The following is a 24823-nucleotide window of genomic DNA, read 5'->3' as shown; positions in this document are numbered from 1 at the left end:
ATACAATATATTATTTTAATTTTTATATCATATATATTTTAAAATTATAATTTTTCATAATAAACTCATAAACAGAATTACCCTATACATTGTTGTGAGATATGCATTTGTACCTAAATTCTTGGAGATCTTTTCAAATCAGTATATGTATAGATCGATCTTTTTAATGACTGTTTGGCATTGTGCAGTATAAATGTACCATAACGATTTTACTTAATCTTTATTGATGGGCATTTTGGTTGTTTATAGGTGCTTGTTATTACTAATGGTGCCACAGTGAAGAATTTTGTACATATATCACTATGCATGTGTGTGTTTCTATAAGACAGATTTTTTTTTACCATCTTTAGTGGAACATAATTGCTTTACAATGGTGTGTTAGTTTCTGCTTTATAACAAAGTGAATCAACTATACATATACATATATCCCCATATCTCCTCCCTCTTGTGTCTCCCTCCAACCCTCCCTATCCCAACCCTCTAGGTGGACACAAAGCACTGAGCTGATCTCCCTGTGCTATGTAGCTGCTTCCCACTAGCTATCTATTTTACGTTTGGTAGTGTATATATGTCCATGGCACTCTTTCACTTCGTCCCAGCTTACCCTTCCCCCTCTCTGTGTCCTCAAGTCCATTCTCTATGCCTGCGTCTTTATTCCTGTCCTGCCCCTAGGTTCTTCAGAACCTTTTTTTTTTTTTTACATTCCATATATATGTGTTAGTATACAGTATTTGTTTTTCTCTTTCTGACTTACTTCACTCTGTATGACAGTCTCTAGGTCCATCCACCTCACTACAAATAACTCAGTTTAGTTTCTTTTTATGGCCGAGTAATATGCCATTGTATATATGTGCCACATCTTCTTTATCCATTCATCTGTCGATGGTCACTTAGGTTGCTTCCATGTCCTGGCTATTGTAAATAGAGCTGCAATGAACATTGTGGTACATGACTCTTTTTGAATTATGGTTTTCTCAGGGTATATGCCCAGTAGTGGGATTGCTGGGTTGTATGGTAGTTCTATTTTAAGTTTTTTGAGGAAACTCCATACTGTTCTCCACAGTGGCTGTATCAATTTACATTCTCACCAACAGTGCAAGAGGGTTCCCTTTTCTCCACACCCCGTTCAGCATTTATTGTTTGTAGATTTTTTGATGATGGCCATTCTGACTGGTGTGAGGTGATACCTCACTGTAGTTTTGATTTGCATTTCTCTAATGATTAATGATGTTGAGCATCCTTTCATGTGTTTGTTGGCAATCTGTATATCTTCTTTGGAGAAATGTCTATTTAGGTCTTCTGCCCATTTTTGGATTGGGTTGTTTGTTTTTTTGATATTGAGCTCCATGAGCTGCTTGTAAATTTTGGAGATTAATCCTTTGTCAGTTGCTTCCTTTGCAAATATTTTCTCCCATTCTGAGGGTTGTCTTTTCGTCTTGTTTATGGTTTCCTTTGCTGTGAAAGGAAATAGGTCCCATGTGTTTATTTTTGTCTTTATTTCCATTTCTCTAGGTGGTGGGTCAAAAAGTATCTTGATGTGATTTATGTCATGAAGTGTTCTGCCTATGCTTTCCTCTAAGAGTTTGATAGTGTCTGGCCTTACATTTAGGTCTTTAATCCATTTTGAGTTTATTTTTTATAAAACAGATTCTTAAAAGAGGGATTGCTAGACCAATGTTTTATGAATTTTTAAATTTTGATAGATCTACTAAAGGGCTATCTGTAGAGGCACTGCCAGCTTACAATCCTATCACTGATGAATGAGAGAACTCATTTCTCCATATCTGTCATGTTCATTATTGCCAATCTGGGATGGCAAAAATTAATCTTTTTTTTTTGGATTTGCATTTCCCTGATGACTGGCGAGGTTCACCATCTTTTCATGCCGTGGTCATTTGTATTTCTCATTATCCATCCATGTTTTGTGAGACTTGTCTTTTTCCTTATTGGTTTGTATATGTTTTGCATATTTTCTCAGTAGTTATCTTTCACCTTCCGAATTTTCTTCCAGTCTGTACTTGCATTTTAATATTGCTTTTGATGTCTTATAACCTCTTTATTCTGGTCCTTTATTGCTTTTGAATTTTGTGTGATGCTTAGGAAGCCAAAAAGATGCTAAAAAAACCCTAATCTTTCTTTATGTTCTTGTAGTATTTATATAGCTTTTTCATCTTTGGTTATTTAATCTGTGTGGCATTTATTTTTGTGCATGGTGGGAGTGGTTATTTTAACTTAATTATTTTTAAAATGGGTAGATGAGTATCTGAAGGAGCCATCCCTTCCCTAAGTAGTTTGAAAGGCCTTTTTGTCATGTATTAAATCCTTATGTGTACCACATATACATAGTTGGAAATTTAATTTAATTATCTGTATATTCCTGCAATAATTCTGCACTATTTTCATTAATAGAGTTTTATGGCATGTTTTGAATGTAGCAAGGTAAGTCTTCTCCCTGTCAAGAACACTAATTTCCTATTTCAAAATTTCCTCACTGTTCTTACTCATTTTTCCCTTCAGATAAAGTTTAGAGTTGTTTTGTCAAATTTCATGTAAAACTTTAGTGGAATTTTGGGTTGTCTAAATTGAATTTGTAGACTAAATGGGGGAAAGTTGTTAATTTTTTTTTCCTTTAAGACATATGCATTGAGAGTCAACTCTGTGCTGAGCACTGTTGACAAGTGAGGCAGAGATGATGTCTTATGTTCACCACACTGGATCCTCTTTGTGGACACCCTGTAGACTACGCATCTAAGCTGCCCTTGCAGTTGGGTTTAAGGGACCATGTGAAGGGATTCTGAGAGATGGAATCTGTGTTGCTGTGATATAAGTCATTGCAGATCCAGACCTTACAAACATGTTGCATGACTCTCAAGCCCTCTCTTCCTTTGCTATGGCAAGCTTGGAGATCATGTGTTCCAGATTCATACTGCAGGATGGAAGAATGCTTCCTCAATTACAACGGACCTTGTGTGAACCAGAAATCGACTTTTGTGGGCAATCTCCTGGGTTTGGGAGGCTTCATTTGTTACAGCAACATAGCCCATCTTATCCTGGCTGATTGATGCAGCATCTTTACAGTTCGGAGTCTTCTAATTCAGAAACATAGTTTGCATCTCCATTTAGCAAGTGTTCTTTTAAAACCTTCACTGAAGTTTTAGACTTTAGGTCATAAAAATATTGCACATATCTGGTGGGGGTTTATTCATAGGTATCTATGCAATGCACTATGGTAGAGGTTACAAGCAGGTGTTTTGGATCCAGACCACAATAGTCCAAATCCAGATTCCACCATTTTTTGCTGTGTGACCCTGGACAAAATGCTTAACCTCTCTGTACTTCCTTTGCTTATCTATGAAGAAGTTCCCACCGCACAGAGCCACTGTGAGGATTAAATGAGTTGTGTCTGAAATACAGCGTGCACAAGGATATAGTAGAGTGATAGCTTCTATTATTACAGTATTTTCCACTTGAGGAATATGATCAGTTTTCATGTTTGTTTTCCCTTATGTTTTCTAGTTAGTTATTACTGATATTGAGGAAAGTTATTCTTGATTTTTGAAAGTTGATTTTTCATCCTACCACAGAAGGAGCCCATCAGTTCTAATACATCAACCAGATTTTTCTGGATGAATGAGTATATCTTTGGCCAGTTTGGGTATTCAGATTATGCTAGGATTATGGAATAAATTAGAAAACTGTCCTTTATTTTCTTTCTCTGGATCAGTTTACATAAGATAGAGGTTATCCATTCCTTGATGATTTGGTAAGACCCGCATATAAAATCACCTGGGCTTGATGTCTTCTTTTCAATTGTAGACATTTAGCTCCCTTATCATATTATTTTATTTGGCTATTTAGATTTTCTACAGCATCATGACTCAAACTTGGTAATTTATATTTTCTAAGGAAATAATGCATTTTATCAAGACTTTTAAATTTACTGGCATAAATTTGCACACAGTCTTCTCATTAAATTTGTTTTATCTTCTGCGCTTCTATGGTTATGCCCCTAGCTCATTACTAACGTGTTTATGTTCTCTCTCTGTCCTTCGAAGAAGCTTTTGCATTTTATTGGCAAGGCTTCTTTTTTTTTCTATTTCATTTATTTCAGTTTTCACTTGTATTAATTCCTTCCTGCTGCTTTCTTTGAGTTTGTTTTATAACTCTTTTTCTGGCTTCTGGAGTTGAATGCTTCATTTGTTTATTTTTGGTCTTTCTTTCTTCTTAGTAAATGCCATGGAGCTTCTGACTACTGCTTTGCCTCTATTCCATGAGTTTGATATGCAGCTTTCCAGCTCCTGCTCGTTGCTAAAGAGGTGATCATTTAAGTTTCATTTTTTTACTTACCCAAGTGTTATTTAGAAGGTTGCTTTTTGTAATTCCCAAATATATAGATTCATAGGCCAAAAAGATTGCTGTTAATATCTAATATTATCACATTCTAGCCTGAGAATGTAGCTTGTATAATTTCTACTTTGGTGAATCTATTGAGGTTCCAGGCCCCCTTACCTAAAGGAGACACAAAATGTCAGGTTCAGATTCTGGATCTAATTAAAGCTGTGGTCAAAGAGAGGCTGTACCGCTTCCCAGCTGTGTGACCCTGATCAAGTCTGTTAACTACCCTAGGCCTCAGTGTCATTATCTGTTAAATGGAGATAATAATAATCCTTATCATGGGCTGATGTGAGAATTAGAGATAACTTACATAAAGGATAAAATAGTATCTATGATGTAGTAGCCAATTAATGCACCAGCTACTGTGATGATGATGATTAACGTGACTGTGATTATGCTAGTGTTACCTATGACTGCTGCTTAATCTATTAGCCAATTTACACTCCCCAGAGAATGTACATTTACTTCCAGTGGTTCTCAGATCTTAGCTGCTGGCCTCTTTCTAGATCCATATTTCTTAAAGCCAACAGAGTTACCCTTTTCTGATATATATATATATATATATATATATATTTTTTTTTTGCTTCAAACTACGTAACTGGGAAATTATCTGTGCCATTCATTGGAAATACATTGTACATATAAACATACATCATACATATATTTTTAATATATAACTTTATATATTTATACATGCGTAATGATTACATATAAGTTGAATATACACATTATATACGCACATATATACATGCATATGCATACATGTAGTGTGTGTGCATACATGTGCATATATATGTATGTACATACACACATGTATACACAAAGCTCAGTTCTGCATTCGAGATTCCACAGTCTAGTGAAATTTGTTTTTCTATATATTTTTCTCCTTACTGCCATCTGTAGTGGATAGAATAATGGTTCCCCCAAAACATCCACCTCCTAATCCCCAGAACCCATGAAATGTTACCTTACACGGTAAAAAGGAACTTTGTGGATGTGATTAAGTTAAGAATTTTGAGATGGGACAATTATTCTGGATTACCTGGGTGGACTCAATGTAATCAAAAGGGTCCTTATAGGAGCATATGAGGTAGAGAAGAGTGTCAGGATCAGAGAAGGAGATATAACTTGGAAGCAGAGGAAAGAGACAGACAGACACACAGACACAGAGACTAGGTCTCCAGCCTTGAAGTTCTGCCGACGCCTAGATTTTAGAACTTCTGCCCTCCAGAACCATAAAATAATAAATCTGTATGGTTTTAAGGTACTAAGTTTGTGGTAATGCATTGCGGAAGCACTAGGAAACTAATATACAACCTTCACAAGGAGTTGTTGCTCCCATTTTCAGATGAGAAAACTGAAGTTTAGTGAAGTGAAGTGACTTGCCCATGGAGATACACCTTGGCAATAGTGGTGCTAGGAATTAAACCTGGAGTTCCTACTTCAAGACGTGTGTATATGAATGTGTGTGTATGTGTGTGTGTGACTTTAGCCATATTACAACTGTAGGTGCATGGTGATTTTCTTTTGCCTGGGGGTGAGAAAAGACTGTGGCTCAGCAGGAGAGGAAGGGAGGGAGATAAGAGGCCGGGTTCACTTAGTAAGACCCTTAGAGATGTCGGGGGAGAGAGAGGGAGAGAAAGAGAGAGGGAGAGAGAAAGAACTCATAAATGCAAATGATCCTTTGAGTTTTAAAACGTGAGCAACTCTTTCCCCCAAGCCACCTCAGGGCACAGGATGATTTATGCAAAGGTCTATTTAGTTGTTGGTTTCTATTTTTTTTTAATCTTATTTTTGTACCATGCGACATAATTATACAGCTTCTTTAGAACATTCTGTCGTCTGGGAGATTTTCTTACAGAAATTCTAAAGAGTGTAGGCTCACAGGAAACCAGCCAAGATCTGCATGAAACTATATTTATACATATGCCAAAATGAAAAACATAAAATAAAATAAGTACAGAGATACAAACTGGGCATTTTAGCTGAAAGCAGTGAATGTGTTACCCTGAACACACCCATCACATTACAGAGAATACTAGAATTGGATGGGGATTCAGAGCCTGTACCACAAAATCTTATACATTTTTAGCCAAGAGCATGTTTTATTTAATCCTTACAGCAATGTTATGAGATGGGTACCTTCATTCTGACATTGCCACCAAGGACCCTGAGGCTTGGCATTTTAAATCCCTTGACCAAGATCACACGAGCACTTTGGAAAAGCCAGGACCTGGACTTGGATCTTCTTCCTCCAAATCTAGGGCTCATTCCACTTTAGCACAAATGACTGCTTCCAATCTGCTTGCTTTTCAAAAAACAGAAACTGGGGCCTAAGAGAAATGGCATTTATATAAATTCTCAAGGCAGGGTATTTATTTATTTATTCACGTATTTACCTGTGCATTCATTCATTCATTCCTCAATGGCTATGGAATCAATAAAATTATGTAATGAAATGCATAGACTAGAAACTTTTTTTTTAAATGGGGAAGGGAATCAAATCCCAGAAAAAAAAAAAAAAAGAATAGAGCAAAGTTAAGGGTAAGAAGAGCTCAAGAAACTGCATACCACATGGACTTGGACTAATGTTAGGGATGAATCTTAGCATCCTACCACCAAGGCAAGAGAGAAGCAGGCGTTTTCTCAGCTTTGCTGTTCCTGACACCTGTAAGAAATCCCACTCTGGGGTCATCAGGACCAGGACCCTCTGTGACCTAGCAGTTAAGGCCTTCAGCCACATGGATCCCACTAGTGTTTCTCATGAAGGTTCTCAGGATTGTCCCAACATTGACCAACATGAAGATTAGTAAAACTCTTGTCAGAGTGGCCTCCATCTGCAGGTTTCACTCAAGGGAAAAATTTAGAGTTTCTAGAAAAGCCGTTTTGAAGGTAACATACTCAAGAGTATTCTTCAGAAAAGAAGGAAGGAGAGGAAAAGGAAGGGAAGGGAAGGGAATGCCATGGAGGACCTTGGGCTAAATTATATAAAATATTTTATCTACTCTAAGACCCTCAACACCTATAAGAAACACTAGCATTTCACCTAACACTAAGAAAGAAAAAACAATTTTTAATTAAACTCTGTCAAACCATCGATAGTAAAATACATCCTAATTTCAAAAATGTTAACATGTGGAAAATCTGGGCACTTTAGAACCAACAAAATATGATATGTTTTACCACTGCAGGACTTAGAGCTTTGATTATCCTCAGGTGCCCTGTGAACCTTCAAGAGACAGTTCTAGAGTGCAGACTTTTCCATGTGGGCTTGGCCACTGGAACTTCCCTTTTTTTGTCTTTGAGCATCTCATGGAACTAATGTTTTACAGGACCCACATATGAAAACACCTATCTGAATGAATGGCTGGACTTTGTGTGCTTCCATCAGTTGTCTGTGAATATGTCTCGCGCCTGAGCTCTTGCAAATGTTTCAAACAGCTGAGAGTGCAAGGTTGTACTTTTGTGACAAAAAGCTGGCAAGTGCACGTTCTATGTCCACTCTGAGCGGTAAAGCCCCATCTTTCCATCAGCAGTCGGGGAGGTCAGAGCTCAGGCCTAGCCTAAAACTTGAAACTACAGCAAAACAAGTGCGTGAGTGAATATCCCCCATACCTCTACAACTCGTTACTGACAGTGAAAATTAAAATCTCTGTCTGCATTCTCCAGGTCAGTGTGTTCCATTATTAGAGCCAACTTCCGCTTTGGCAATGAAAATAAGAGGCTTCCAGTTAACAATGGCTATTAAACACATGTATTTATCTCCTCTCCCTCCTAAAATCACATAAAAATGACATTAGGGCTTCCCTGGTGGCACAGTGGTTGAGAGTCCACCTGCCGATGCAGGGGACACGGGTTCGTGCCCCGGTCCAGGAAGATCCCACATGCCGCGGAGCTGCTGGGCCCGTGAGCCATGGCCACTGAGCCTGCGCGTCCGGAGCCTGTGCTCCGCAACGGGAGAGGCCACAACACTGACAGGCCCGCGTACCACACACACACACACACAAAGACATTAAACTGATAGCCTAGCAAGGACTACTGAGGCTGGATGTGCTCTTTGAGTCCATATTTTTACATACATTTTCACTGCACTTTAAAGTAAATCATATTTAAGTATATTCAATGTATTCAGATTAGAATAGAGTAGCCTGGGACATCTCCTATCCCAATTTCACCTCCTCACTGGCTGTGAGGCCCTTCTGGGCCTCAGTATTCTCCTCTAAATGATGTGAGAAATACTGAAACTTCAAAACTGTTGATGGCATTGTTCACTATTTCGTATATAGGTATATATAGGAAACATCTCTCTTAGCAAATTATGTCAGGAAAAGGAGTATATCCTCTGGTAAACAAAACAAAGCAAAGCAAAAACCCCCAAAACTGCAAACTTCCTTTTCTCAAGCAAGGACAATTCTATAATCCACCATGTTTTTTTCTGCTTACTTTGGTTGCCAAGACAAACAGTGCTAAATTTACCTCACATTGAGTAATTCTCCCATTTCAGGCTCCTGAAACCATTTTCTCCCTTTCCCTTTCTCTCCTTACAAATGGCTCTGATCCGTCCTGTCCTACCTTTATATTATCCATTTTTTATAGGTTGGATTCACATGGATAATATTAACTTCTCTTGGAAGAATGCACGGTATATGCTGTAAACACATGTACAAATGAAACAAACTTGGTTGCTAGGTAACTTGTGTAGGTCTTGGAGAGAAGAAATGCTTCCTCACCCATAAGACTCATTCTAAATGTTTCATCTTAGTATACAATGACCTTCTCAACCTATCTCAAATCCACCTGCTTCTCTTATCATACTGTTACCTGTAGTCTATCAACATCAGTCAGGACCAAGTGAGGCTCAAACACCTGTCCCCAGAGTCCACTTTGCCCCTGGTGGGCAAGGACTTGTACTCAATGCTTCTTTGCATTTTTATCACCCCACAAAAGACCAGGCACAGAGTTGGTGCAGCAAATCTTAGGTGGATGAGTTCTTTAATTCGACAGTTATGGCTTTAAAAAAGTCCTTGGGCAATCAGTGACAACGGGGACACACAGGTGATTAAGACCCAGTCCCTGCTCATGAGGAGTTTGCAGTGTGACAGGGACCAGACAGGAAAACAGGTAAGTCAACACAGCAATGGGGCTGCGACAGTGAGAAGCATGGGGTGGGGGGCTGTGTGACTCCAGAGAAAGGATGCTTGACTCAGTTTTGAGGGACTTGACCTGACTACGGCTGACAACCAGAACAGCCAGCCAGCGGTCCAGTCTGCAAGAGGTGTCAAGATTTCACTGGGATAAATTAGGATTAGAGACAAAATGTCAATGGCCCTCCCCTGGTAAGAGGGCCCTATGGGTAGAAAAGAAAAAACAAAAAAAACAAACTAATATAAGACAAGAAAAACAGTCTTTCCTATAAATATTAAGATTTGATAAATATTAAGCCAACATTTAAATGGTATCCATTTGAAAGGGCAAGGCATTATATACCCAGCTCCACGGTAACTGCACATCTCACTTTTGGACTTCTCTTGGGACTCAGAGAAGACTGGCGGAAAAAGGTCAAGATCTATACCAAGACTTGAAGAGGAAGCAGAGCATTCAAGCTAAAGGGCCACGGACAAATGGGGGGCGGTGGGGGGAAGAGAGGAGGAGGAGAAACAGAGGGAACCATGTTGAACACTCCAGAAGCTGAAGCCAAGATGCCTAATTCAGGAATAGGGACGTAACTGGAAATACAGCTGAAAAGGCCAGACTGCAAACAAGTTCCTTAGCCGTGTCAATTGAGGAACTTAATTTCACAATTATTAATTGAGCACCTACTACATGTCAGACACTGTTCTAATGTGCCGGAGATAGAACAGTAAACAGGACATACAATTCAGTCATTGGAGGATTAAATGAGATGGCTTTATACCTATCAGACTAATTATAGCTACCATTTAGTGAGTGCTTACATGTGCTGGCCTCTATGCACGTGTGATTGCAATTAATCCTCACAATGCTGCTGCAATCATATCTGGTTCTACATGAAACAAGAGTCTCAGAGATGTTTAGTGATTGGCTCAAAACCACACGGCCGGGCGGGACCAGAGGCCAGGAGTGATATCAGCTCTGTTTTGACCAATCCTGGAGCCCCGTGGACTGGGTTTCCATCTCGATGCCCCTATTTATTTAGCTGTGTGACCTTGAGCAAGTCACTGAGCCCCTCTGTGCCTGGTTTTCTTGACAGTAAATCGAGATCATAATACTAGTACCCCCCGTGTAGAGTTGGTATGAGAATTCAAGGGGCTAATGTCATCAAAGTACTTAGCACAGTCATGGCACGTAGGAAGCGCTTAATAAGTGTTAGCTGCTATTATTAACCTGCCTGCAAATAGGTATATTAAACCTGTGCTACCCAGGAAACTCTCAGAAAAGGCACAGAGCTCTGAGCAAGTCGACAAGGTCCCCTTGAGCGAGGGTTTGTTTTCCTTGTTTAATTCAGTCGCCTGCTACTTCTCTAGACCAACTTTCACACAAGTACCTGCTAATGGTTTTGTTTACAGTGCTTCTAACAAGTGTGGCTAACTTCTCATTTGCATCCTTAATAGACAATTTTCAAAGCATGTTGACATTGCAGCTGGTTTTAGGAGACCTGAGTTTTATTCTCGTTTTTTGTCCTGTTTATCAGCATTTGGATGAGCTTCAACAGCTCATAGCACCCTCTCCCAATTCAGTCTAACTTAAACCTTTAAGAGATCTTTCTGGGTAGGGAAGGTCAGTTTGTCCGTGTCTCACAGACCTGGACACTAAGAGGTTGAGCACCTCAGGTCACTGAGCAAGTGGAGGGCTGTTGTCATTACTATCATTCACTTTAGCTATTTTATTTAACAAATACACACTAGTGTTAACTCTGTGCAGGGCACCGTTCCAAAGGACTTTAGAAATATTCATGTAAACTGTGATGTAATTAATGTAATGCATTTAATCCTCATAGCAACTCTATAGAGAGATGCTATTATCATCTTTTCTACAGATGAGAAAACTGAGGCACAGAGATGTTAAGTACCCTGCTTAAGGTCACACAGCGAGACGTGGTAAGCTACATAACCAGCCGTGTGACCCTGGGCACATTACTTAACCTGAACAGAGTAACAAATGTACTTTGCAATCTTCACAAACATCAGTATGTTAATGTAGATATTATTAAAATTTTAGAGATGGAGAAACTGAAGGTCAGGGGTCCTGAGAGTTGCCTGACGTTTAAGAGAAAGTTAGAGGTAGAGTTAGGATTAGAACCCAAGTCTACTGATTCCCCTGGACTGCTGCAGTGTGCTAGGGATGAACGGTGGTGACAGTTTCTAAGTCAAAATCCATTACTGCTGTTGCCCCTGCTGTTTCTATAATTTGCAACAGAAGGACATTTCTCCCCTCAAGTGTAATAACAGTGATAAGAACACAGCTGATTTACCATTCAAGTCTCAGATTTAAGCCCACGTGTAATTTGCTCAACACTGCCCTGCAGTCACTTAAACTGAGGAGAGACCCTATAAATTCAGGTCTGCATACAATACTTTATTTCTTATTTACCTGACTGATACATATCTAGGGCCTCCGGCAAGTTGCTTTAACAACTGCTCAAGGGCGCCTGCAGCACCCAGTGTAACTGGGGCTGGGGTGGGGAGACCCTGAAATAAGTCCCAGAAGGAAAACCAGACCCCATGGACCAGAACCATGCAGGTAAAATTAATTTTCTGTTAAACTGAGATTAAACCCATACACATCCCCCCCACCTCCTCTTTCGTAATACGTAGGACTGAAAAGTTTATTTATGCTTTATTCTGCTTTTCTATCTTAGTAAAGCACTGAGCACCCTTCAATGACCAACCATCTTGCACAAGCAAAGAATTATTTTTCTGAGTCACAGAATGTCAAAAAATGAGCAAATTTTCTAATATGAAGACGTCACCAGAAAGGGAACGAAGAGAAGAAAAAAGGCTGCCATTTTCTTGAGTGACTGCTGAGGACCAAATGCTATGCTATAGAAGCTCTCCATGGCAGAGGCAACTCCCGCTGCAGACTTTTTCAACAAGGAAAACAAGATAAATTGGAACAACTGTTAGGCGCCGCTGTCCAAAGATCTCATTTCACAAGTTGTCAAACTGCAGCCCAGAGAGGGACAGTGACTTGTCCCAGGTCACTCAGCAAGTTGGTCCTAACGTGACCCCCTCTTTCAGTCTCATACTAAGTTTAAAACTCAGCTGATTTCTTAGCATGAGCGAGAACTTTGAGCTTTGCCTGCATTGTTTCTTTTCCACCTCACTTTCCCCAATTAATTATCATTATTGATAGGGGCATTAGGACAAAGAGGGGGTAACCTCTGAACTTGGCACTGCTTAATCCCTGCAGAAAGAAAGTTGAAAGCCTGGGCTAAGCCCGTGTTCTTAAGCACCACACCTGCTGGTTTCTCAGGGACACCTTCACGGTGCCTGCTTTTGTCTCCAAAATACACTGACCGTGGCTACAGGGTGATGCAGAAGGGGCAAGAGACTCTTGCAGAAAAAAATCCTGACCCTAGGATGCAGCCTGAACAAGGATTCCATTTGTCATAACCATTAATCAATTATTTATTTTTCTTCTTCCATTCTTCTTTTCAATCCCCAACAAAAGGTTATATTGTTGCCTTTTTCCTCTTGGGCTGAAAAAGCAGAGGCAGAAAGGCCATTTCATTGAAGGTCAGTCCCAGCTGGGCCAGGCTGTAGTTCCTGATCTTTTTTCTGCATCCCTCCCACTGCTGTGAAGGGAGAGGCCGGGCCTCGGGGACAGAGACTCACCCGCAGAACATGAAGATGGTGCTGGAGGTGGCATCGTAGGGCAAAGGCAGGGTTTGCTGCAGGCACAGCTGCTCGCAGCCACCGTTGAAGCCATCGGAGCAGTCGATGCCTTTGGAGTGATCATAGCAGCCGGAGCCGTCCTTCATGGGCCTCAGCTCCTCAGGGCACTGCTCAGAGAGACAGCAACAGGGTGGTTACAGCTGAAGAAGTGGAGGGTCTCATCATGCCCTCTCCTCCCACCTTCTGAAAAGGGGCAGGTGCCGGGACGGTAGAGACTGGTTCAAAGTCTCATTTGACCAACTAATAGCTGTGTGGCCTTGGACAAGTTCCTTTACCTCTCTGAACCTCAGTGTGCCCACCTGTAAAATGGAGCTTTTGTCGATATCTATCTTGTAAAATTATGAGAATGAAGGGAGACAGTGTGTGCAAAGTACTTAGAACTCTGTGGCTCGTACGGCAACCGTATAGCAAATGTGAGCTGCTATGAATACTGATATTGCTGGGATCATCATCATTATTGTGTTCATTATTATTGTCCAGTAGGGTCACCATGGGAGGCAGCCAGATATATTTTAAAGAGCTTTTACCAATATGAGTTTAAGTTCCAGATCTTCCCCTTCTCCCTGTGTGACCTGGGGCAAGTTACTCGCCCTCTCTGAGCTTCAACTTCCTTATCTGTTAAACGAGCCTAGCACCTGCATCTGTGGATTTGTTGTCAAGCTTAAGTTGGACCACAGGGGCTGCATAACGTACTTCAGAATTTGGCATGAAATTTGGTACTCATCAAACGTGAGTTCTCTTCCTTCCTGTCTTGAATGTGTCACCTCTTCTCCATTCTAGTACCTGAAGTCCTAAATGAGACTCCTGCATCTTCACAAAGACCTCCTAAACAGTCTACTGGCCTGCAGTCTGGCCTGCTGTATACCATCCTCCTAATGGTCTCCAGAGTGATTTTTCTAAGTAGCATCACTCCCCAGCTTAAATAAATAAATGAATTCTAAACAACAACAAAGTGAATCTTCCTAAAGCTGACAGCCAAGGTCCTCTGCAGATGATATCAAACCCTCTGCCAGGCCATGTGCACTTTCCTCCAGGTAACCAAATGGGTTGGCCTCTGGTCCCTTAAAAGCCCCAACAATTCCAACCTTGAGTGACCTCAGTCGAATGCTCTTCTGGTGTGCCCAGCTAAGGGTGTACCTGCTAAGTGCTCCGTAAATGGAAGCTCTTATACCCTCAGTAAAACCACCTATCTATTTAATTTAGTTTCCCATCATTTGATGAGGCTGAGTTCATCTCCAGTCCAGCAGACGGAGAAGAAGTTCCAATTCTCCTGCGTTTGGGAGAGACAATGAGGTACTAGGTTTTAATTTCAGTCACCCTGCTGGCATTTCCTGTCCACCAAGATTAACACCCAGAGCCCGGCCCTCCTCATCTATCACTGGACATCGCTGATTAAAATGCCCTCCCAATGTCCCTCTCCTCCCAACCAGCTCCCTCGTCCCCTCCCCAGGCTGTCATCCTGAACAACATCAATAACAAAACACACCCCCCAAAAGTAATTTACAAAAACCACAATAACAAAAAAAAGGTCATCTCTCTTAGAAATTAAATTTTGCCTAAGAAGAATTCATAATTACAGATGCATGAGAGAGTTCTTCAAGACCTTTGAGACTGGCGCCAGGAAGGGTGGCAGAGAGAGTTGGTTATAAATGGCCTTTGTCAAGCTGCAGAAAGGTTATAAAACTGGCTACATTTTGTGCTTAAAAAGAAAAATCAATTTTCTATGGGAGTGAAGTGCTGTACGTATTAAAACAAGCTCAGAGGAGGCCCCTGCTTGTCTCAGAACATTCACTGTCAGACAGAAAGGCACCTAGTCATAGGGTCATTGGGAGCTGTGTGCTGGTACCTGGGGCTGGGTCGTCTGTCTGGGGAGATGTAGGGGTGAGTGCTGGAAGCAAGGGCTGACCTTCTCACCAGGTAACAGGAGATATCTGGGGCGGGGTATTACTCACAGTTCTTTCCACCCCCCCCACCACTGATTCCCTACCACTTTTATTCTTTAAAACAATATGTTCTATATTCCAGGCATAATCTAATTTAACATAGTTAATCCTTATGGCAAACCTATGAGGTGGTGCGGCAGGGCTAATAATGGCTCCCAAAGATACGTCCCCATCTTAACCCTCGGAACCTGTGAATGTTACCTTCTATGGTAACGTGGTTTTGCAGATGCAATTATATTAAAGCTCTTGAGATGAGGAGACTAATTGGGATTATCTATCTAGGTAGCTCTAAATGCTGTCACAAATGTCCTTATAAAAAAGAGGCACAGGGCTTCCCTGGTGGCACAGTGGTTGAGAGTCCGCCTGCCGATGCAGAGGACACGGGTTCGTGCCCCAATCCGGGAGGATCCCACATGCCGCGGAGCAGCTGGGCCTGTGAGCCATGGCCGCTGAGCCTGCGCGTCCGGAGCCTGTGCTCCGCAACGGGAGAGGCCACAACAGTGAGAGGCCCGCGTACCGCAAAAAAAAAAAAAAAAAAAAGAGGCACAGAGAGATTACACACATGCAAAGGACCACGTGGGGAAAGAGCGCAGATTGGAGCGATGTGGCCACAAGTGACCAAGCGCTGCAGCCACCAGAAGCTGGAGAGACAAGGATGCTTTCTCCCCTGGATTCCTTTGAGGGAGGAGGACGCTGCTGACAATCTTAATTTCAGATTTCTGGCCTCCAGAACCTTGAGAAAATACATTTCTATTTTCTTAAACCACTCAGTTTGCTAAGCCACTGTTAAATTTCTAATCCTTAAAAATGGCGTGAGATAATAAATGCTTTTTGTTTTAAGCTGCCCAATTTGGGGATAATCTGTTACACAGCAAAAGATAACTAATACAGTGAGATAAATGTAACAAGTGCTTGGCACAGTGTTTGGCAAATGGTAGCTGCCATTCTGGGTATGATTAAGAAGCTTAGGATCTAGTTTGAGAAATGAGAAATACACATATCTGTCAGACAGAGAACTAGTTATAAAGCAAACATGAAGAAGCACAGTATAACTTGAATGGGAAAATGGAAATTCTGCAAATGTGATTGACTGGGGAATATTGGAGTAGGGAGGCTTGGGTCGGGGATGTCTTCTTAGAGGAAAGACATGAATGTCATTGGGCCAAATGGGAGATTCTGGTGTACCAGAGAGAGGAAGATCAGAACTCTTCTCAGGTACACCACTCACCTGCCCGGTGACCTTGAACCTAAGTGGGCCTCAGCTTTTCTTCCTTAAATGGAGGCAACACCTTGAAGACGGGACCAGTAGGACTGATGTTAGTCTTGAATTGCACACAGGCCTTTGACACTGAGCATCTAGGCAAGTGCTTCACCTCAAAGACAGCCTCAGGCTCCTCATCTGTAAGATGGAAATAAGAATGCCTCTCTGGGGCTTCCCTGGTGGCCCAGTGGTTGAGAGTCTGCCTGCCGATGCAGGGGACATGGGTTTGTGCCCCGGTCTGGGAGGATCCCACGTGCCGTGGAGCGGCTGGGCCTGTGGGCCATGGCCGCTGGCCTGCACGTCTGGAGCCTGTGCTCCGCGGCGGGAGAGGCCACAGCAGTGAGAGGCCCGCGTACTGCAAAAAAAAAAAAAAAAAAAGCCTCTCTGGGAGGCATTTCTGGTGACTCTATGAGAAAACAACCTAAAGAATCTGGCTCAGAACCTGGCACACAATAGGCACTCAATAAATGAAGGATAAATGAATGGGTAAGTGGAACAAATGATAAATGAATGAACCCATTCCCTCCCATAAAACCTAACTGGGACTATCCGTTTATCTTTTCTTTCTCATCCATATGAGTCCTTCTTTGGATCATTTAACAAATGTGTATTGAACATCTACTCGGTGCTAAGCAAAGATGCTGGGTGCTGGACATGCAGTAGTAAAGAAGACAAGCAAGACCCTGCTCTCATGGGGCTTAAATTCTAGGGAAAAGACAAATAATTAACAAGAAGTAAAATGATTATTTCATAGAGTAAAAAAGTACAACAGAAGTGCAATATGAAAAAAAGTGAACGGGGATAGAGTAAAGGAGGCATACATTGAGCACTTGAACTAACCCTGAATAATAAGTGGAATCTCCCAGGTGAGTATAAGTGGGAAGAGTTATCCAAGAAGGAACAGCAAGTATGCAAGTCCTGAGGCAGGAATAGTGCTGGCCTGTCCACGGAACAGAGGGAGCCAATACAGCTGAAGCTCCGTGAGACAGGAGGAAGCAATGTTAGCACAAGGCAAGGGGTGAGACGTAGAAAGTGACCAAATCACTTAAGCCAGAAGTTGGCACACTATGGTCTGTAGGCCAAATCCAGTCAGAGGCCTGTGCTTTTTTTTTTTTTTTAGTTATATAGATTACAATTTTGTGATGCTTATAACAGATTCACATGCAACTGTAAGAAATAATACAATACAGAGAGATCCAGAGTATTACCAGTTTTCCTCAATGGCAATATCTTGCAAAACTATATCAAAATATCACAACCAGGATATATACATTGATAATCAAGATACAGAACATTTCCATCACTACATAGATTCCTCCTCTTGCCTTTTTAAAGCCATACCCACTCCTCACTTGACTCCCTTCCTTAATATTTGGCAACCACTAATATGCTCTCCATTCCTATAATGTTGTCATTTCAAGAATGTTACATAAATAAAACCATATAGTTTGTGACCTTTTAGGGTTTTTTTCACTTAGCATAATTCTCATATTCATCCAGGTGTCTTCACGTATCAACATTTAGTTCCTTTTATATTGCAGAGTATGATGCCATGCTATGGATGGACTATAGTTTAACTGTTTGCCTGATGAAGGACATGTGGGTTGTTTCCAGTTCTTGGCTATTATGAATAATGTTGCTATAAACATTAGTGTGCAAGTTTTTGTGTGGACATACATTTTCATGTCTCTGGGGAAAAAAAGCCATGGAGTATAATTTCTGGGTTGTATGGTAGTTTCATGTTTAATAATTTTAGGAAGCTGCCAAACTTTTCCAGGGTGGTTGTACTATTTTAAATCCCCACCAGCAAAACATGAGCAATCCAGTTTCTCCAGCATTTGATGTTGTCAATATTTTTCATTTTATTTTCACATCCTGACAGGTGTGTAATAATACCTCCACTGTGTTTTTTCATTCATTCATTCATTTATTTTTGGCTGCGGTGGGTCTTCGTTGCTGTGCACGGGCTTTCTTTAGTTGCGTCAAGTGGGGGCTACTCTTCGTTGAGGTGTGCAGACTTCTCACTGCGGCGGCTTCTCTTGTTGCGGAGCACAGGCTCTAGGCGCGCGGGCTTCAGTAGTTGTGGCACGCAGGCTCTAGAGTGCAGGCTCTAGAGCGCAGGTGTGGCGCCTGGGCTTAGTTGCTCTGTGGCATATGGGATCTTCCCAGACCAGGGCTCGAACCGGTGTCCCCTGCATTGGCAGGCGGATTCTTAACCACTGCGCCATCAGGGAAGCCCATCCACTGTGGTTTTAATTTGTATGTTTCTAATCGTTAATGATGCTGAACATCTTTTGTGTTTATTTTCCACCTTTATATCCTTTTCAGTGAGATGTCTCTCAGTGTCTTTTGTTCATTTTCTAATTGGACTGTTTGTTTTTAATTGTTAAGGTTTGGGAGTTCTTTATGTATTCTAGACACTAGACTTTTGTCAAATATGCAGTTTGCAAATATTTTCTCTCCCACTCTGTAATTTGTCTTCTCATCTTCTTCAACTGAGCCTTCACAGAGCAAATGTTTCTAATTTTGATGAAATCCAAGTTATTTTCTCTTTTATGTATCATAAAATCTATATCTTGGAATCTAAGAACTCTGTGCCAAGCTCAAATCTCAAATATTTTCTCGTGTGTGTGTATGTGTGTGTTCTAGAAGTGTTATAGCTTTATGTTTTACAGTTAATTCTGTGATACACTTCAAGTTAATTTTTGTATGAGGCGTGAGACTTACACTGAGGTTTACATCTCCAGTGAAACTACTCAAGCTTAGAGATTTCTTTTGGGGGAGTTTTTAAGTTACAATTTCGATTTTCTTAATAGTTATAGGGCTATTCAAATATCTATTTCATATTGGGTGAGTTGTGATATTTTGCATTTTTCAAGGAATTGATCCATTTCATCTAGGTTGTCAAATATATGTGTGTATAGCTATTTGTAACAGTCCTTTTTTTTTTTTTTGCTGTATGCGGGCCTCTCACTGCTGTGGCCTCTCCCGTTGCGGAGCACAGGCTCCAGACGCACAGGCCCAGCGGCCATGGCTCACGGGCCCAGCCCCTCTGCGGCATGTGGGATCCTCCCAGACCGGGGCACGAACCTGCGTCCCCTGCATCAGCAGGCGGACTCTCAACCACTGCGCCACCAGGGAAGCCCTGTAATAGTCCTTTATTAATCCTTTTGACATCTGCAGGGTCTGTAGTGATATTATCCATCTCATTCCTGATATTGGTAACTTGTGTCTTCCCTCTTCTTTTCTTTAAAAGTCTTGCTATTTTGTTTACCTTTTTTCAATTTTCTTGACATTTTCAAAGAATCTTTTTTTTTAGTTTCACTGACTTTATCTATTTTTCTGCTTTCAATTATTGATTTCCTTTCTTCTGTTTGCTTTGAGCTTCTTTTGTTCTCCTTTTTGTAGGTCCTTGAGGTGGGGAACTTAGATTATCAATTTGAAACTTTTATCTAATATATACATTTATGGCTATAAATTTCCTCCTCATTAAATGTAAAGACTTTTACTTTAAGGAAAAGATGAATTACTGTGCTGTGTCCCACAAATTTTGATATACTGTATTTTTATTTCATTCAGTTCAATGTATTTTTAATTGCCCTTGAGACTTCCTCTCAACCCATGGATTATTTAGAAATGTGTTGTGTAGTTTCCAAGTATTTAGAGATTTTTCTGTTATCTGTTATTACTTTCTAGTTTGATTCTGTGGTGGCTGGAGAACATACTCTGTATGATTTAAATTCTTTAAATTTGTTGAGCCTTTTACCAAGGCCCAGAATATGGTCCATCTCCATAGGTACTTAAAAATAATGTGTATTCTGTTGTTGCTGCGCAGAGTGTTCTATAAATGTTAACTAGATCCTTTTGGTTGGAGGTGTTACTAACCTAATCTATAACATTGCTAGCTTTCTGTCTAAGTGTTGTATCAGTTGTTGAGGGAGGGGTGTGGAAGGATCCAACTATAACTGTGGATTAGTCTATTTTTCCTTTCAGTTCAATTAGTTTTTGCTTCATACATTTTGCAGCTCTGTTGTTTGATGCATAAATATCTATGATTTCTATGTCTTCCTGGTGGACAACCCTTTCATTATTACACAGTGTCCTTCTCTGAAAACTTTCTTTGCTCTAAGGCCTGCTTTATATGATATTAATATAGCTGCTCCAGCTTTTGTTTGCTATGTATATGTCTTCTCTGATCTGTTTATTTTCAACCTGCCTAAATCATTATATGTGAAGTGAATGCCTTGTAGAGAGCATATATTTGGGTCATGATTTTTAACCCACTCTGCCAATTTCTGTCTTTTAATTTGTGTATTTAGATCACTTACATTTAATGTGATTATTGATAGTTTAGAACTTAAGTCTACTGGTTTACTTTCTGTTTTCTCATCTCTGCTTTTCATTTCTCTGCTTTCTTTGCCTTACCTTCCTGTGGGTTACTTGAACATTTTTTTAGAAATTCTTTTTAATTTATCTATAATATTTTGGGGCACATCTCTTTATAAAGTTTTTAGTGGTTGTTCTAGTATGTATAACTTACCATAGTGTAGTGGTGCCATTATTTTACCAGTTTAAGTGATGTGTAGAAAGTTTACTTCTCTTGGGACTTCCCTGGTGGTGCAGTGGTTAAGATTCCGCCTGCCAATGCAGGGGGCACGGGTTCGAGCCCTGGTCCGGGAAGATCCCACATGCCGCAGAGCAAATGAGCCCATGTGCCACAACTACCGAGCCTGCACTCTAGAGCCCGTGAGCCACAACTACTGAGCCTGCATGCCACAACTGCTGAAGCCCACGCACCTAGAGCCCATGCTCCGCAACAAGAGAAGCCACCGCACTGAGAAACCCGTGCACTGCAACGAAGAGTAGCCCCTGCTCGCCGCAACTAGAGAAAGCTTGCGTGCAGCAACGAAGACCCAACGCAGCCAAAAATAAAAATAAATAAAATTTTTTTAAAAAGAAAGCTTACTTCTCTTTATGTCCCTTTATCCTCTCCCATTTATAACATAATTTTCTTAAATATTCCTCTAAATATACAGTTGTCCCTTGGTATCCATAGCAGATTGGTTCCAGGAGTCCACACAGATACCAACCTCCACCGATGCTCAAGTCCCTCATATGGCCTGGTGTGATAAATACACTCAGCCCTCCACAACGGCAGGTTTCCCATCCACAAATTCAACCAGCTGGGAAATTTACACCAGAGGTTGGTGCAATCCGTGGATATGAAACCTGGGGATATTGGGTGGACTGTATTCAGAATCACATCAGACACTGCTACCATTTTGACTTTAACCATCAAACACAATGAAGATAACTCAAGAGGAGAAGGAAGGTCTAATGCATTTACCTATAGTTTTGCTAACTGTGTTTTCTTCCTTCCCAGTGTTCCAAGATCCCTTCTTTTATGACTTCCTTTTTGTTTGGTAACTTTCATTAGCCATTTATTTAGACTAAGTCTACAGGTGGCAAATTTTCTTAGTTTTCCTTCATCTGAGAATGTCTTCATTTCTCCTTCATTTCTAAAGGATATTTTCTTGGACACAGGATTCTGCATTGACAGCTCTTTTTTATTTAGCACTTGAAAAATGTTGTGCCACTTCCTTCTGGCCTCCATGATTTCTTATGAGAATTCCACCATCATTCAAATTGTGTTTCCCCTATAGATGTCATTTCTCTCTCCTTGTTTATAAGTTTTTGTCTTTTGAAAAACTAAAGATATTTTCAGAAATTTGACTATGATGTGTTGGTGTGTATTTCTTTGTGTTCATCCTTGAGTTTGCTCAGCTTTTTGAATCTGTAGAATGAGTCATTTTGCTAAATTAGAAGTTTTTAGCCATAATTTCCTTGAGTACTTTTTTAGTCCTGCTCTCTTTCTTCTCTTCTTCTGGGCCCCCAATGACACAAATGTTAGACCTTTTTTCACAGTCCCACAGGTCCATGAGACTGTGTTCATTTTCTTTTCCAATCTATTTTCTCTTGATGTTCAGAGTGGGTAATTTCTACTGTTCTATCTTTCAGTTCATTGATTATTTCCTTGTCCTCTCCATTCTGCTGGTGAGTCAATCCACTGCATTTTGTAAATTAATTATTGTATTTTTCAGTTACATAATTTCCATTTGCTTCTCCTTTATATCTTTTACTTCTCTGCTGAGATTTTTTTTTCCCATTTGTGCATATAATTGTTTGCTTAAGCATTTCTATGATGGCTATTCCAACATATTTGTCAGATAATTCTAATATCTCTGTTATCTTGGTAGTGGCATGTACTGGTTGTCTCTTTTCATTCTGTTTGAGATCTCCCTGGTTCTTGGTATGACAAGTGATTCCCAATGGAAACCTAGATATTTGGGATATTATGTTATATTATTTTTAAAATTCTGAACCTTAAATATATATTTTTAAATCTGGCTTTTTCTGACACTGCTCCAGCAGGTGAAAGGGGAGACACACCTTGTTATTGTCAGGGGGAGGCAGAATCCCAGTTTCCCCACTTGGCCTCCACTGATACCCAAGAGGGAAGGGTCCTCATTACTGCTGGGGGGGGTGTGTGGGAAGCTGACTCCCTATTAGGACTCCACTGATAGCTTCCTGGATGGGAATGGTACGTGTGCTGAGTTACTGTTCCCCACTGACACCATCTGGGTGGGGTGGGGGTTGGTTTCATCACTTCTGATCAATGGTCAATGGTCCTGACTTTCTACTAGGCCTCCTCTGGCAATACCTCAGCAGGGAGGGTAAGAGTACCCTATTACTGAAGGTCGGGGTGAAGTCCAGGCTCTTTATTTAGTCTCCACTGACACTGGATGGACCTTGGATGGGGGTAGGAGGGGTTGCTCATTACCTCTCAGTGGGGATTAAAGTCCTCACTCCTTACTTGACCTTGTTTGACACCACCCCAGCAGGGAGGGGGAACTGGGTTGGCAGATGGTCTCAGTACAGCCTGCCAAGGATGGAATCTAGTTCCTTCCTTGGCCTTTATTAGCATGGGTGGGGGACGAGGCATGTTGTTATCGTTGGTAGTATTATTATAATTTTCTGTGATGTTTGGCCTGAATAGAATGGTTAGTACCTAAAATTTTCTATCTTGATCAGCTGCCCTTTTCCTGATACTTTGCCTTAAGAAAGCAGGCTTTTTTTTTTTCTTTTTTTTCCTTTTTGTTCGCTTGTTTGTGTCTTTATCTATCAGCCTTTCTGAGTTGCTGTCTCCTTGAGCTCCAAGTTTGGGACCTATGAGGCACAAAGAAAACCCAGGGAATGACCACCATGTCCTTCCTTGTGTCTCAAATTCCCTAGCTGGTCTGCCGCCTTCTCTTCTCTCCACTTCTCACAGTTTGTTTTATATATAACCTCCGGGGTTTTTAGTTGTTTTTAGTGGAACAGAGAAAAGAACTCCACTCCCCCCCACAGCCTATTTTTGCACAGCCCCAGAGCTAAAAATGTTTCTTTACATTTTTAAAGTTGTTTTGTTTGTTTGTTTTGATTTTTAAAGAAGAATATGAGACACACACACACAAAAGGACCACGTGTGACTTGCAAAGCCTACAATATTTACTATGTGGTCGTTTATACAAAAAAGTTACTGACCCCGGGCTTCTGTCATGAGAAGGCGTCTCAAGTTTATTCGAGTATAACTGGAAGGCACTGGAGGGCGGTTGGCAGAGGAATAAGTGATTTGACTTGCTACTTTGAAGAGATTACTGAAGTGAATTCAGTTATCTCTAAGTACTTACTTAGAGCTCACAGAAGGAGCCTTGGGAAGTAGTCTCTGGGGGACAAGGAATGGGCAGGAGAAAGGGGGCAGGTCCAGCTGAGAATAACCCCATTCCTTGGAGTGTTGCTCCTTTGCCTGAGGCTTTATAGTAAGTAGGTGAGAGAGCTTGGGGTCTAACTCAGGTCAGCTGGGCTCCAGAGCTTCACAGCCCCCATTCTGCCCCATCTCAGAAGAGAGCCTACAGGAAGACCCTGGGCCTGGGTCCCTAAGGCTTAAAGCCTTAAGGATCTTAGCAGGTGGAGGGGAGGCAACTGGGGGATGCCCAGCTGTTTCCAGCACAGGCTGGCCCTTCCCTGCTCTCTCCAGCCTCCTCCTCCATCCCCTGTGCCTCTGGCTCCTTCCCAGCCTGACTCTTCATCAGCACCAAGCCATTTGTTTCTGTTTGTAATTATGCATTTTAATGTTCATTAATTATGGAATGCAAATTGCTCCCAGTGCAAAATTTGTAATGAGCTGTTCTACCACCCCACCCCCAAGTCTAGAAGGTGGACCAGCTGTTCTAAGCAGAAGGAAAAAACAACCAACTTGAAAAACAGAATAACTTTTCCTGGGTCCGGATTGACTCATGGAGTGAATAAGC

The 24823-nt window shown here is 41.1% G+C and overlaps 1 protein-coding gene across 3 annotated transcripts in view; it reads right to left on the bottom strand.

The window, feature by feature from the left end:
- The window catches only part of ASTN2 (astrotactin 2), a gene marked incomplete at its 5' end in the record, with an annotated part of 924983 nt that overhangs the window by 323721 nt on the left and 576439 nt on the right, over positions 1 to 24823 (bottom strand). For all 3 annotated transcript variants that reach the window (XM_082619566.1, XM_082619564.1, XM_082619565.1), the window contains one exon: positions 13209 to 13375. In XM_082619566.1, the coding sequence (XP_082475692.1) occupies positions 13209 to 13375 (167 nt within the window). The remainder of the gene's footprint in view (positions 1 to 13208; positions 13376 to 24823) is intronic.

The sequence above is a fragment of the Mesoplodon mirus genome (assembly GCF_964341445.2).
Source record: "Mesoplodon mirus genome assembly, chromosome: 1".
In the NCBI taxonomy this organism is placed as follows: Eukaryota; Metazoa; Chordata; class Mammalia; order Artiodactyla; family Ziphiidae; genus Mesoplodon; species Mesoplodon mirus.
This window is presented reverse-complemented; position numbering and strand designations above follow the sequence as displayed.